This window comes from Papaver somniferum, chromosome 10 (assembly GCF_003573695.1).
Source record: "Papaver somniferum cultivar HN1 chromosome 10, ASM357369v1, whole genome shotgun sequence".
Taxonomy (NCBI): domain Eukaryota; kingdom Viridiplantae; phylum Streptophyta; class Magnoliopsida; order Ranunculales; family Papaveraceae; genus Papaver; species Papaver somniferum.
The window spans coordinates 136,428,986-136,443,916 of record NC_039367.1 but is presented as its reverse complement, the minus strand read 5'-3'; the positions used below and the strand labels follow the sequence as shown (position 1 = coordinate 136,443,916).

Genomic DNA, 14,931 nt, shown 5'->3' with positions numbered 1-14,931 from the left:
GAATAAGAAGAAGAGAAAGAGAACCACATAGATGCAAGCCATAAACAAAGAAACAAGAAGTAAACTACTCACAGATTTAACGTGGTTCAACAATATACACAATGTGTGAATATTGTCTACATCCACCAAATGGCTATGACCTCTTCATTCATTATAAAATCACCACTGAGAATTACACAACCGATTGACTAATCAACCCATCGATTCACCATAACGTGACCGAACACAAGAACTCTCACAAGCACTCTATAAGATCCAAAGTAGCGTCTTCACCCATAAGAGATAACGTTTACCACATTATCTACCACAACGAGATGATCTTCTCTGCACACCCTGATATAGATTACCTTGAACGCCTTTAGCTCAACACCAATAATCCAATCCAGCACATCCAAGATGATCTTCTCCTCAACAAGATGTCTTACGAACATCTCCATATGAATACTCCATAACGACATATCTTCCAACATCGATAAGTATCCCATAAGCACCATGATGATGTAATCCTTCCACCATTAGGTTTCTCACATAACCACCTCAATAGGTTGGATGAATCCCTCACATCTCTACGAGATTTACATTGAGGATTCTATGACAAAAACACTTAGCCTAGACCTCCTTATATAGGAGTCACAAACTTGGTTCCCAAGTATTAGCCTCCTTGGTTTAGGAAACCATCTCCAAATAGGAAACCATGGTCAATTTATGTATCCCATCTTAATATGGTAATTAACTCAAACTAAGAATTTAACCTAAACTAGGAAGCCACCGTTTCCCTACAAATATCCGCTGGAATTTTTGAAATCAAATGAGGTTGATGAAATTTCGAAATCAGCGGTGTAAAAACAACATACAAAATTTGAAACCACTTTCAAGAATTTCTCATCTAACTCAAAGGGCCATCCATCATTAACATCATGCCATGTTAATCTGATAAAGAACACATATCCCACTTTTCTTTCTCTGGTATAAGAAACTCAAAGCACTAAACCAAATAATGGAGACAATTGCGGATGAACCATAGTATCATCAATAAGCATATATAATTAAAAACTTTAAGAAACAATTTGTGTGCATATGAAAGAGTGGTCGTCAATTTCCTACCTGTTTACACTAATCCATAACTATCACTGGATAACACGACATACAAAAGTTTAAATACTTCCACATGATTTCAGGAACGAAAAAGATCTATACCTCGTGATCCTTGAGAGGAATTATATTTTAAGAGGTTGGAGTAGTGTCCTTTACCGATCATGGCCTCACGGGATGGAATTAACCAAGAAATCCTACCATGACTGAAATTCACCAAGAAAAAAACCTTCACTGATCCATATTACACTATGAAAACAAAGCAGGGCGCCAAAGTATGACTATAAGTGTATGTACACGAAATAGGATTTCCACGTGTCATAACAAGTAAGGTAAGGAAATCCTAGTCAAAGATCCGTGAAAGTGACCTGTCAAATCAGTCAACATCAGAAGGCGAAATACAAATGCCAAGCGCGAGATAACTCTCCACCCCGAATAAAGTAGAAGGACCATCAAGATACTAAGGCGAAATCACAAAAGATTACTTGGCGAAGAATATAAACCGCGAAGTAGGAGCAGTAGGGCGCAAGAAAAAGAACAGGTGTCCCGACAAGACTACGTGAAGTCAGCAAAAGGTGGGGAAAAACTTTATGGAATATTCTCTGGGCGAAGCATAAAGTAACCTCGGCGAGATGATATGAGTTGTATGTCACTAAGGTTGCTTAGGCCTATAAATAGAGACCTTTGGACAATGTAAAAGGAGAGATATTTTGGAGAGGGAAGGGTCTAGCATAGGAGAGAGAGAGAGAGAGAGTTAGGGTTTCCTTGTAATTCATAGGATGGGAGAAGGGATTAGGGTTTCCTTGTAACCCACGAGTGTAACTTGTATTTCGCTTGAGATTAATAAATAAGTTTAAGTTCTAGTGTTTATTATGTCTTAGATCTTGCATATTCTCCATTTGGGTGTGTTGCTGGATTTCCAGTAATCACATTTTGGCGCCCAGAAACAGGGAACTTAGATTGGGGATTTATCCTCATCTAAGAGTTAGAAAAGGAAAAAAGTTGTCTTAGAGATTGTAGAGATTATAGATCTAGCGAGTTGTTTGAAGTTAGGGTTGTAGATCTTGAGTTTTTACATTCGTAGACAAGGTTAGGGACATAGAATAGGAAGAGACCTTGGAATTTCGCGTGGAGAGCAGAGAAAGTTTGTGGAAGTTGAAGATTGTTAGATGGCCAGGGCACCGGATCGAGCAAGGCATGTGATAGCAACAAGAAGAAGCAAACGTATAGAGGCGAGGATAGGAAGGATGGAACAGGCCAGAACATCAGCTGTAGGTGGCAGACGAGAAGAGAACCAGCGACAAAAGGAGGAAGATGGCCTCAGGGAAGGTTCAGTGCACACATACGAGATATACACCGTTTTCGAGGAGGAGATGACTCGCGAGGAGATGGAATAGAATATCGGAGAAGAAAACATGACGTTGGACCAGCTAAGGGAGACGCTCCATCATAAAAGAGAACGGGAACGGGACTTGGCGGAACATCATGTGCAGTTGGAAAGGCATAATTCTAGGTTGAGGCAACAAAACCGGAAAATTAACGAAAAAATGGAGATGAATGCCATAGATTCGGAAGGAAACATTGTATCTTCGGAGGAAGATGAACTGCGGCGAACGAGATATGACCACGAGGAGGATGAAGGAGGATAAAGAAGAAGAAGACGAATGAATGAAGACGAACAAAGAGAATTGAGAAGAGCATTGAAGATATCACAATGGGAAGATCAGAGGCAGGAGGACGAACTGCAACGTCGGGTGAACCTTACTCGAGACGAGGAGGAAAGGCGACGACCAGGCGAAGGGAGGCTTAGCGTGATAAGAGGTCGTCACCATGAGGAGGATGGAGGAAACCTGAACCAAAAAGTCCTGAACGAGTTGAGAGACATGAGGGCTTTAATTAATAACTTACGAAGAGGTGGAAGAGTACAGTTAGCAGAAGCAATAGAGGAAGCAGATAAGTCGCTATTCACCTATGAGATCATGCATACGGACATCCCGGAGAAATGCGTATTACCAATGCTTGCAAGCATATTCATTGGATCGGAAAGTGCAGTGCAATACTTGAAACAATATACCCTTTCGCTGATGCAATGGGGCCGAAATGATGCAGTACTTTGTCGATATTTCACCGCGAGCTTAACAGGGGAGGCATTAACCTGGTTCGATGGACTCCCGGAAAATTCAATATCATCATTCAAAGATTTTCAGTGGATATTCTTGACGACGTACATAAGAAACAACTTGTTGAGACCAGGGATAAAGACAATGTTCAACTTGAGGAGAAGGCCAACAGAAAGCTTGCGGGGGTTGGTCACGAGATGGAGAACAGTGTGCAGCGAGTTAGCCGGGAGAGTTGATGAAAAAAACTTCATCTTAGCCTTCATGAATGCTTTGATCCCAACGGACCTGCTGTACACACAGATATTCATTATTCGAAACTCGATAACGATGAATGAGCTGAGGGAGTACCAGGAGGAATACATAGCGTTGGAGGAAAACCAGAGGCAGGTCAGCGAAATGACGTTGGCCCCAGCGAAATAAGGGAATTCTAGTCTATTACCAAGGACGGTGCACGCAGTAGAGGATGAACTCGGGCGAGGAAAGGGAGTGACAGCAGTTCCCGTCCCAACGAAGCTTGTGGCCGTCTTGAGTGGAGATCAGGAGTGGATTCATCAACAAAGGTACAAGGAGTCAAAACGAAGAAATCATGAGCCACGAAGCTACAATACGGGATACCTGATAAGCACGTCAGTGCTACATTTATACCCATATTTATATTAGTTAGGACTCGATATTTTGGAGAAAAATACTTTTTCAGTGCTTTTATAGAAAGTACAAACAATTCCGGTGACTGAAGGATAAATAACGATATTACAAGGGCTCAATTGGTGAAAATGCCACTCTCGGAAACCAGATTCCAAAGGTGCCATCCCTATCTTCAACCTACCAAAAATGCCACTACATGACATTTATGCCCCTAAAAGTAGAGGACCCTTAGTTGTTTATTATTATTTCCAACATTCAAAAATTAAAACAAGTGGTTTTTTGTCTGGTTTCCAGTGCCAGGGTCCTAATAAAAGTGTCGGGACTCTTCACTGGACCCTAGGATTTTATTAAAAATATTTTATAATTTGAATAAAAAATTAAAAATCACTTTTTTTATTTGTATTTAAGTATTAGGGTCCTGTGAAAAAGATCAGGACTCTTTAGAGGACCTTAGTGGACCTCCGCAAAGTCTTCAGGTAGAAAAAAAATAATAAAGTAAGACCAGTTTTAATTAATATTTTATTATCAGGGTCCAGTGAATGGTCCGGAGAACTTTAATGGACTCTTAGGATAATATTAAAATAATCTTGTTAATGGAATTAAATAAGGTTTCAAGGGTCTCTACCTTTTCACTCCAGGGTATGGACCTTTTCTCCACGGGATACCTAGGCGCCATGTAGGTGACAAGTAGGATGATCAATTTCGGGACCTTTTAATTCAGGGTAAGGACCTAACAATACTCCACCCCTTAAACCTTTGTTTATATAACCCAGGTTCCATTCCCCCTCTCTACTGTTGTTTACCGTTCTTCTTACTGCTTTTTCTACTAGGGTCAGGACCCACGTTGTCGGGACCCTAACGCTTCACCTTCCTTACATCCCGTTACAGGGTGAGTACCTTCACATTACTCCACCCCTTGCACCTCGTTACACAGTACAACCGTTGTCATATGTGTTTTATTAAAAATAATTCTTTTAAATGTAATATTGTAAATACTTTTGTTATTGGTCAATATAAGCGGTTCCAATAATTCTTTACCCTCATTCCCTCAGCTTTCTTCTCCCTGATCTTTCATCTTCTTGAAGTTCTACTTCTGTATCAGGGACATGTCTTCTTATTATTCTATTTTTCTTCTTCTTCTTCTTTCACCATCTTATACATTTCTTGTCCTTTTTATTGTGTTCATATTATGGCAGCTGCCACACCATGAAATCCAGGGTTGTATATTTTACTAAGCATCCAACTGAGATAGAGAAGGAAGGATCTATATAGTGTTCAATGTTTGAGTTTAACTTTTAGCTCTTTCAAATTCGATATTAAATTTTGGTTAATTTAAATTTCAAACTCAAAGTTAGGGTTTTTAAATATGTACATTGGGGATTTAAATCCATGTTTATTTATATAGTTTACAGTGAAATAAGGTATGGGTTATCTTTAATTTTGTGGTTTGGTTACTTAGTTTATGTAGGGTTTATGATACAGGATGATCTTAATTTTGGCCTCTGTTTATTTAGGATGTGTTAACTTCTGCTAAATTTTTTTAAGGATAGGTTACAGGAAAATAGTTGGTTGAAATAGGCATGCGATCTAGTAGATCATCAGTATTTGTAATCAAGGGTTTAGTTGTGTGATTTCAATGTTCATTTAGGAATTGATTGGTAATTCACTTTTTGCTTAAGAAGATTATATTGTATATAACTGATAGTATGTTTTGTGAAATGCAGTTGCTTTTAGAACCCTAAATTGTCATCGCCATAATGATAAGAAAATCTGTTCTCATCCACTACAATGGTGAATGGGTGCACAAAAAAGGTAATGATGACTACAAAGGTATGACACATCTTGCGGGGGTACCTGATAAGTACACTTTTGAGGATGTGAAGAAGAGAGCAATGGATGTTTTAGGTTTCGTGCACAAACCTTGTTTTGATGTGTATGGCCTCATAGATGTCCCGGGAACCTCATTTAAGCAAAGGATTAAGATTGTTAGTGAAGAAATGATGATTTTTTATGTTGGCCAGACATGTGGAGTCCCAAGCAAATATGGATAAGAAGTAAAAGTAGATATTCCTCCCGTGACTCCCAAAACAACTACTGGAGATTACAACGGATCCAAGATGCTTCCCCACACTCTATTGACCCCTCTTAACAATCTCACGTCGTGTTCCAATGAGGATTATCAGTCCAAGAATGAAACCATCAAGGGAGATGGTGGTGTTAAAGGTACGTTTATTTGTCCCTCTTATTATTGTACTTTTTTATTATGTTTTTCCTGACCAAATAGTCACACTAATGTTGAATGTTTTATTTTTTCAGCGAGTACTAGTGGTCCAAAGGCTAGGAGATGTCTTGAACCAATAATGACTCCATCAGCCAAGAAACTTTGATGTCTTCATGATGCGAAAACAACTCCAGCGCCGGTTCTGGATATTCCTAAACCCCCGAAGGATATGAAGTACAATGATCTATGTGTGGGTAACACTTTCAAAAGCAAGGGGGAGCTGAAACTTATACTTGCAATAGCCAAAGTAGAAAGAACTTTTGAGTACAAAGATTTTAAATCCGACAGCCAGAGGTTTATTGCCAAATGCAAAGACAAGACATGCGAGTGGCGTCTGCTAGAAGTTCCCTTAGATTCTTGTGGGTGGTGGAAACTCACAGTTGCAAACGATGTGCATACTTGTGAAACCAACAAAAGGACTGACCTTGAATTAAGAACCAAAGCGGCCGATACTGGAATTGCAGAGCTTTTCAAGAAAAAATTCAAAGAACTGGATGCGGCATTTACGCCCAAACAACTGGTTAAGGACATAAAAAGGGATTATGGAGTGGTTATCAATTACTGGAAGGAATACAACGCTTGCAAGCCTGGTATTGAGCTGATCAAAGGTAGCCCTGATGAATCGTACCAACACCTCGTTGGTTATATTCACATGCTTGGTGCTCGTAACAAGGGTACTGTTACCGAGATTGTAACTGATTCGGATTATTCTTTTATATATTATTTCTTTGCTTTTTGAGTATGTATTAAAGGATTCAAAAACTGTTTCAGACCCGCATTTGCGGTTGATGGTACACATCTTACAGGGCCACGCCAAGGAGTTCTACTGTCGACCGTTGGAATGCATCCCGACGAGTCGATCTATCCAATTGCTTTTGTTGTTGTTGATTCAGAGAATAATGAATCTTGGGAATGGTTTATGAGAAAGTTAGTCGGAGTACTTTGCGATAAGTATGCTATGAATGAAGATGTTGTTGTGGCAACAGACAGGAACCCATCGATCGGTAGAGCCATAAGGTTGGCATTTCCTTGTGCTAATCAGTATACTGCATCCACCATCTTTCAGGTATTTAACAAGACTTTATATACTATAAACACACGAGTTTTGTGTTTAAATAGATTTGATGTTAGTTATCTGAATGGATACAACGTTAAACTTGATTTGTGTTTAGTATAACTTATCAGACTGTAGGTCTTTATGTGTGCGTATCTAGATAGAGTTATGAAGTCAACGACAATAGCATCATATTGCATATAATGTCCCAGCGGAGGTGCCAGAACAAGTTTTGTAGCATCAATAGCATCATATTGCATATATGTACAGTCCAAACAAGTTTTTTTGTACACCCTGTTGTATGATACATTTCAGACATATATATATATATATATATGCAAGCTTCATGTTGTACTTATAGGTCAATCCTGTAATGTTTGACCTTGCATAAAATATCAAACAGACCTACCACAACGCCACGGCTTCGGTGGCATTTACAAGAGCTGCAAAAGCGTTTAGCAATGATGACTATGAACTTGCTATGAGAGACCTAGGTTTAGTGATCCCCGCTGCTTTAAAATCTGTAGTGGATCTTGGAACGGAAATGTGGGCCAGGGTGAAGGCTAGAACAAGTCGTTTTACTCTCATGACTACAAACGCCTGTGAAACTTTCAATTCAAGAATAACTGATGTTAAAGGTCTTCCAATCTGCCATTTAGTCTATTACATTCGCAGGTTCCTTATGGAATGGTTCTGCGAACGTAGACAACTAGCTCGTGATCGGCAAGATCCTTTGAGTCAACATGCACGGGATATAATCAAAGAAAGGTGGGCTGTGACAAAAAGGTTTGTGGCTTTCCATGTCGATGGGGACGAATACGAAGTGGAAGAGGGTTACTATGAAGAGCAGCACACCGTCTATCTTGACTGAAGGTCTTGCACGTGCAAAGTGTTTGACTATCAGCATCTTCCGTGTCCCCACGTACTTGCAGTGTGTGAGACATATAAGATAAAAGAAGAAGGCCTTTGTGGGGAATATTATAAAACATCGGTTTGGAGATTTATGTATGAACCTAAAATCTATGGTGTGCTGAGCCCAAAAACTTGGGATGTCCCAGCGGAGGTGGCAGAACGGGTGGTGCTTCCTCCAAAAACTACACCGGAAGTTGGTCGTCGGAGCATCAAGAGGAAAAGGTCTGCCATTGAAAAACCTAGAAAGAAAAGAGCTTGTTCAAGGTGTCACCATACAGGGCATTATGCTAACAGCAAACATTTCCCAAGGCTTAGAATTGGAGTGATTTTGGTTGCTGACATTGCTTACCTTGTTATGTTTGTTTGAAATAGTTTAGGCGGCATCATTAGTAGAGTGGATTTAGTCATATTTTCATCCTCAGGGTAAATTAGTTTTTCTCAGACTTGATATTAAACCTTAAATTTCGGAAAGTAGGTCTTCTGTAATTGAATTTGGGAATTACCCTTTAAAAAGGAATTCCTTAGTTTTCTTATGTTTATTCATTATAAGTTTTACTGGCATGTTTCATGTGAACTGATTACAAGAATCAAAAATCATTTATTACCATGTTGTTTTAGTGATTGGTAGCTAGGTGATGCACTCTTTTAAACGTGCTAATTTTCATTTACTTTTCTTATTGAAACAACGAAAATTATATAGCCATAACTAGGACAACCTAGAAGTAAAAACAGTTCCATCGTACCTAATAAAAATGACTTCAAATATAAAATAAACTAATCAGACATTATCTTAAACCATTCTTCATCACTTTTCTTTTCAAGTTCTGCGTTCTTGTGCCTTCGGATGTCGCTCTTCATTGCACCATTCATGAGCTCAACAAGGGCAAGATCTTGAAACAAACTCTGTCAAAAATTCTCTTCTTTGATCCATACGCCTCTTCCATGATAAGGAATGATACATGACTCCGGGACTGAGATCCTTAACCTGTTGCATTCTTCACGTAACTGGCGATCCTCCTTTACTAACTCAAACCACTCCTGACAAAATTGGCTACCGTTTTTTGTTGTGTAGAAATTAGTTACTACATGCTTAGCAATAGGTTTTTTAGAGTCAACAAACTCATCACCATCTGACGCAACACCATTCCTCCCATATATGGTAGTATATTGATTTCTTGTTCGGGCAGTTGAATTAAGTGAGGTTACGTCAGACTGTTGAGAGGATCCTGCCATTGTTTTCAGATGATTTGAGATAAAAACTTGTAAACAAATGTACCTAATAACAATGATTTTCTTTACCCTAGAGATTATTAAGCACAGACGAATCTGAATGATGTCCATTTATACTTATGTTGGCAAACATGTAGAATTTAATGCCAACTAAATATAGCTGGCGCCTCTCATGTTCACCTCTCATGTGTAACTGAAAAGAAAAAAGCAAGCTGTTTTTGACTAATTACAATTAGTCAAAAAGTTCTTTTTTTCACATTTCCGAATTAGTCTTTTGTTGGCAGCTTATGGGTTGTGTTACCTTTCAAAAACAAAAGAGATAAGGAAGAAAAAAAAAGGAAATTTAAAGATTGTCCCATTCATGGGTAATGTTTACACACATTGACAACATTTCCTTCAAATCCTCTCATCTGTACCTGAAAAGTGAAAACCAATTTCTTTTCATCACATTAGCCACAGCACCTCCATGCCATAAGGGGACAAACCGTTACCTCTATCACTATTAAAAATTGTGCATAAAAATGGTCCAATAAGGGACAAATTATTGTGGCAGTCGATAGTTTATTTTAAGTCAAAGCAGGTGGGGGTGTGGGAGTTGGGAAGTAAATGATTATTCAAATTTCAAAGCAAATGGGTGAGTCATTTAATATAACAAAGAAAAAAAAATATAAACAAAAGGAAAATCAATCAACATAGGTATGAGTGAGGTAGGAAGATGCTTTCTCAGTCTACAATTCTATACATATATATATATGACATCTAACCCTTAGGAGTGATTCCTTACAATTTAAACTACCCACTTCGATCACATGGGTTCAAGATCAGAGAGCAAATCATGTTTGGAAAAATGTTTTTCTAAAATTCCTTCAAAAACAAGACGTCAAAGCAACCAACAAACCAACAACCTACCAAAACCAGCGGATGAGGGTTCTTCAAGTTTGTCTTTAACAAATCTGGATACTTCTGCCAATGGAGTTATGTCCTGTGAGGAATGGTATGACTCGATTGAAGAAGGTCGTAGATTAAGAAAGGAAACATCTGAGTTGGGTCTTCCAGTTACGCCGTTTCCACCTCTTGGAGATCTATTACACCATACATACAATGATCTGGTCAAATGTGTTAATTCTATAAGAGCTGAGAATAACTCACTTAATAGGAGATTGATTAATCGGAAGAAGTATTCTGCTCTACATGGGACTAATATGTAACTGGAGTGGTAGTAAAATCAATCATTTTCTCTTGCAGTATTATGGTAAAAAAAAAGTTTATTTAGACCAATGTGTATGAATGGTAATTTAGTATACCTTTTATCTTTTGTTCAGTTTACTTGGTAGTAACTGAAGTTGTTGTGCAAGTGCAATGCAGCAAGATAGTACTTCAGAGTATAAATTTACAAAACCATCAGCTTAGGTTTGGTCCAGAACAAAACTATCAAAATACATCCCGAATCAGACGAACATACATTTTCATAAAATATAGAAAGGTATTTATCTACCATAATTCAAATTCTTCAACATAGTTTTCTAAGAAAACTAATGAATACATAATGTTCAAAATGTTACCATCTCAAAGGGGGTCAAACACCCATCAAAATTATATTTAGATATCCCTTTGTTAGCAGAAAAACCATAGTATCTTTTCTATAATTCATATATTGGTCAACGCGTAACTATATGTTGGGCACTCAACAATCATCACACAATAAGTATATATAGCAATAAGGTATATATACTTCCAATAAGGAAGTACATACATATGCAGGTCTAATAGGAAACTGGCCACTAGTTAGTAGTTATAAAGTTCCTTCCAATAAGGTAACAAGAGGATTACACAGTCCTAGCAACTGCCCCTTTTTCCTACGTAAGAATCTACATACTCAGCGGGTTGAGACACTGATGGGGTCATTTAACCCTTAAGTGGAGTTCAGGATCACCAGGCATTAAATCGCTATTATAAAGAGTCACATAAAGAACTCTTCAGGATTTCGACTTCTTTCCTTACATTCTCAACCTGCAAAAACAACAAAAAAACAAAAAATATACATCATCAACACCAATCCACAACTTCCATATAAATTTCTCAGCTTCAGTTGAAGTCCTTACATTCACTACCTTCAAATTGGAGTCCATCAATTTCTTCTCAGCTTCAGTTGGGCGTGTTTCCATGTTCCTAACTTAGTTCTCTATTCATCTTCACATTCATTTTCTTTTTCATTTTATTTCTTTAGGTTCTCAACCTACAAAATCAACAACAAAAAAAAAATCACACCAATACATAACTTTCATATCAAATTAAAGTTCAAGTCATTCAATTTAAGTAACTAACCTAAAAACAAACCGATAAATCCCATATTAAAACCTAACTCCATGCATTTGCATAAAAATACCAAAAAGAAAAAAAAATGGTTAAAATCAACAAGTCAAACCTAACATCAGTATTATACAAAAGGTAAAAATTACCTAAATCGAATAAAATCAAGTATACCCGATATGAACTGCGACTAAAGATGTTGAGATCTACCTGTAGAAGATCTAAACTGCAACTTAAGCTGTTCGATCTACCGGAAACCAACCAAAAAAAATAATTGTTAAACCCCCATTAAGAAAATCGACCAGTAAGAAATCAAGAAGAGAAAATTTTTTTTAATAAAAACCCTAACTGTACCTGCTGATTTTGTAAAATCAAACATAACTGCTGCACAATTGAGAGATGTTGAAGGTTAATAATCATAATGAATTTTAATGAGGTTTTGTCATATAGGGATTAAATGGTTGATAATGGTGGAGTTCAAAGAGAGGAGGAGATATTTTGGCTGGTCTGGTTCTCGTTTGCAAATGAACTGATGAAGAGAGAGGGGATACATCAGGTAAAAGTGATAATTAGGGTTATGGTTTGCTTATATTGGTGGAAACAGTTGTAATTACTGTGAATTTTTAGGGAAAATTCGCGACATTTAGGGTTTCTCCCTAAATCGATGGCCAATAACCATCTATTGTGTCTCATACGGATTAAGAATCCAATGGTTCACATAAACCTATTTTGTTCATATAGATCATGAAGTTTGTGTTTCTTTGCTAAATTGTGTTTCTTTGTGTTTCTTTGTTAAACTCAATTCGTGTTTTCGGGGTATTAACAACCTTCATTATGACCAAGTATATTAATAAATGTTGTGTACATTTTAGTCCACGTCTAGATATGGATCATATTTCACATTGTCAGATTTCAAATTAATAGAGATGAAATGTATCATATTTCAACATCTCGGGTTCAAAGTTTACTAGAGTTAAAACAGAGGTTCTCATTTCGATGAACTGAATATGAAATATATCGGATTTCGACATCTCGGGTTCAAAGATTACTAGAGTTAGACACGAGGTTCTCATTCGGATGAACTGAGGATGGATTCTTATCATCCATGTTTCGTATATTACACGAGTGAGACTGGAGTCTATCACTCGGATGAACTGAGGATGGATCATATGAGTTATTATTATCCCGGTTTCGTATATTACATGAGTTAGACCCGAGTCTCTCACTCGGATGAACTGAGGATGGATTATGAATTCTTATCATCCTGTGTTCGTATATTATATGAGTTAGAACCGAGGTGTGTTTTGAATCCACAGAACAAGGTATAACCTCAACATATTTGTGTTGTTAATCCATAAGAACAACAAATAGAACACTTGAAAATACACAAATAGAAAACAAGTTGCTTTTCAAACAACAAATAGAACTTGATCATAGTCAGGTGATAAGAATTTATACTCGAAGAAACGCTCTACTTCATTCAACCAATCAAGGAATTCTTCTATGTGTAACTGGCCATTAAAAGGTGGAAGATCAACTCTCATCTTGATTGTGCGAAACCACCATGGTTGTCTTCTTATTATCCTCCATTTTGTCTGCCTCCATCATGTCCTACACCACGATTGTGCAAAACCATATCAATAATTTCTTCATCACTGGAATCATCATGATTATGTTGTCCATGTAAATTATGAAGAAGACGTTCTCTATCACTATTTGATTTGGAACCATCATCTCTGTCAAACGAGTCATGGAAGTCAGTAACGTCTCCACGGATCTTATCATTTGTGCTTGAGTGTTAGCAATCTGCCCTAACATCGCAGCACTCTCCCGAACATCTCTAGTCGAGCGGTTGCCACCATCTCCATCATTGTTAGAAGACATGAAACAAGGAGAAAACCTTGCTCTGAATCCAATTGACGCAGCGGTAACGATAAGAAATAGCCTTGAATCCACAAGGTGTGTTTTGAATCCACAAAACACTGTTCTGAATTCTGCACACAAGGTATAATCTCAAGATATTTGTGTTTTGAATCCACAAATATAACAAATAGAACACTTGAAAATACACAAACAAAATACTAGTTCCTTTTAAAATAACAATCATCAATAACGTTTTACAAATCAGGATTCTAAGATTAAATACTAGTAGGTAGTTATAGGAAGTTAACACACACATTAGACACACAAGATAAGAAACTGAAAATAACTATTAGATATTTTCTGAAAGTTGTAAATTTCAGGTGTGACTATCCTTGTTCTGCATCAGTCTCTCACTCGGATGAACTGAGGATGGATTATACGAGTTCTTATCGTCTTGGGTTCTTATATTCTTGAAAATACACAAACAGAAATCCAGTTATCCTCCCATATATTGACTTTCATTCCATCACCCATTTCCTAAATACTGTTTTGTTCAACTAAAATTATTCCTTTGTAGATACATTTCCAGATCCAAGAGCTAGAGGAAGGATTTTATCTCTAAAAGCAGAGTTTCTCTGTGTTCCATTTTTTCTATTATGCTTTCAAACAGTTTTATTTCGGTTTTATCCATAAATAGAGGTGTTCCTAGATAAGAATCTTTCAGGGCTCACTAGAACAGAAGGTGAAATTAGGGAGTCAAGAGAATCCCCCCAAAAAGGCGAAGAGAAAGATAGTTTTCTTGCAATAGAGATATTATTATCAGATAAAGATGGGGAATCAGTATTTGGTACCGGGTCTGGAGAGTCCGACCCGGATCCAACTTCAAGAGTAGTCATGAGACCCGCATAATCTTGGTTTTGTTTTTTTTTTTTTTTTTTTTTGACAAATCAAGACAGAACTAGGTTGCATGCAAAACATATCATTCTGCCGCACGTCCAAGGTTAATTAAGACTGATAGACTAGGAAGAGGTATAGGAAACTCAGACACCATAAGAAGGAGACAAATCAGCAAAAAAAGATTATAGGATCCTGAGATGATCTCTCTCAGGATAGAGATGGAGACGAACTAAGCATGTTGAAAAGAAAAAGAGATTATAGGATATGCATGATGAAAATATGATTTACTATTCGGGAATGGTTCAGAGAATTACTAACTAGGTTCTGTTGTATATTTTTACTACCTATGTATTCTATATTGTTTTTAAACTTTAGTGGATTTTTTATACACATTTTTCCTACCTGTGTATTCTTAGTTTTTAAATTTCAAGTCACCCAAACCAGTGATCTTTAGCTGACACTAAGCTGCTAACTCCCTTCAAAGAACATGGAGTAGATAAAATATCTAAGAATCAATTTTTAGAAGC

The 14,931-nt window shown here is 37.4% G+C and overlaps 2 protein-coding genes across 2 annotated transcripts; both read left to right on the top strand.

Annotated features, from left to right (window-relative positions):
* The first annotated feature begins 2,756 nt into the window (after positions 1 to 2,756).
* On the top strand, positions 2,757 to 3,632 carry LOC113316250. The gene has a single exon (XM_026564468.1). It carries the CDS (start codon positions 2,757 to 2,759, stop codon positions 3,630 to 3,632), a length of 876 nt encoding a protein of 291 aa, XP_026420253.1.
* A 2,675-nt stretch (positions 3,633 to 6,307) lies between these two features.
* On the top strand, positions 6,308 to 8,063 carry LOC113316249. Its single transcript, XM_026564467.1, has 3 exons — positions 6,308 to 6,812; positions 6,891 to 7,204; positions 7,596 to 8,063. Exons 1-3 carry the CDS (start codon positions 6,308 to 6,310, stop codon positions 8,061 to 8,063), a joined length of 1,287 nt encoding a protein of 428 aa, XP_026420252.1.
* Positions 8,064 to 14,931: the final 6,868 nt, after the last annotated feature.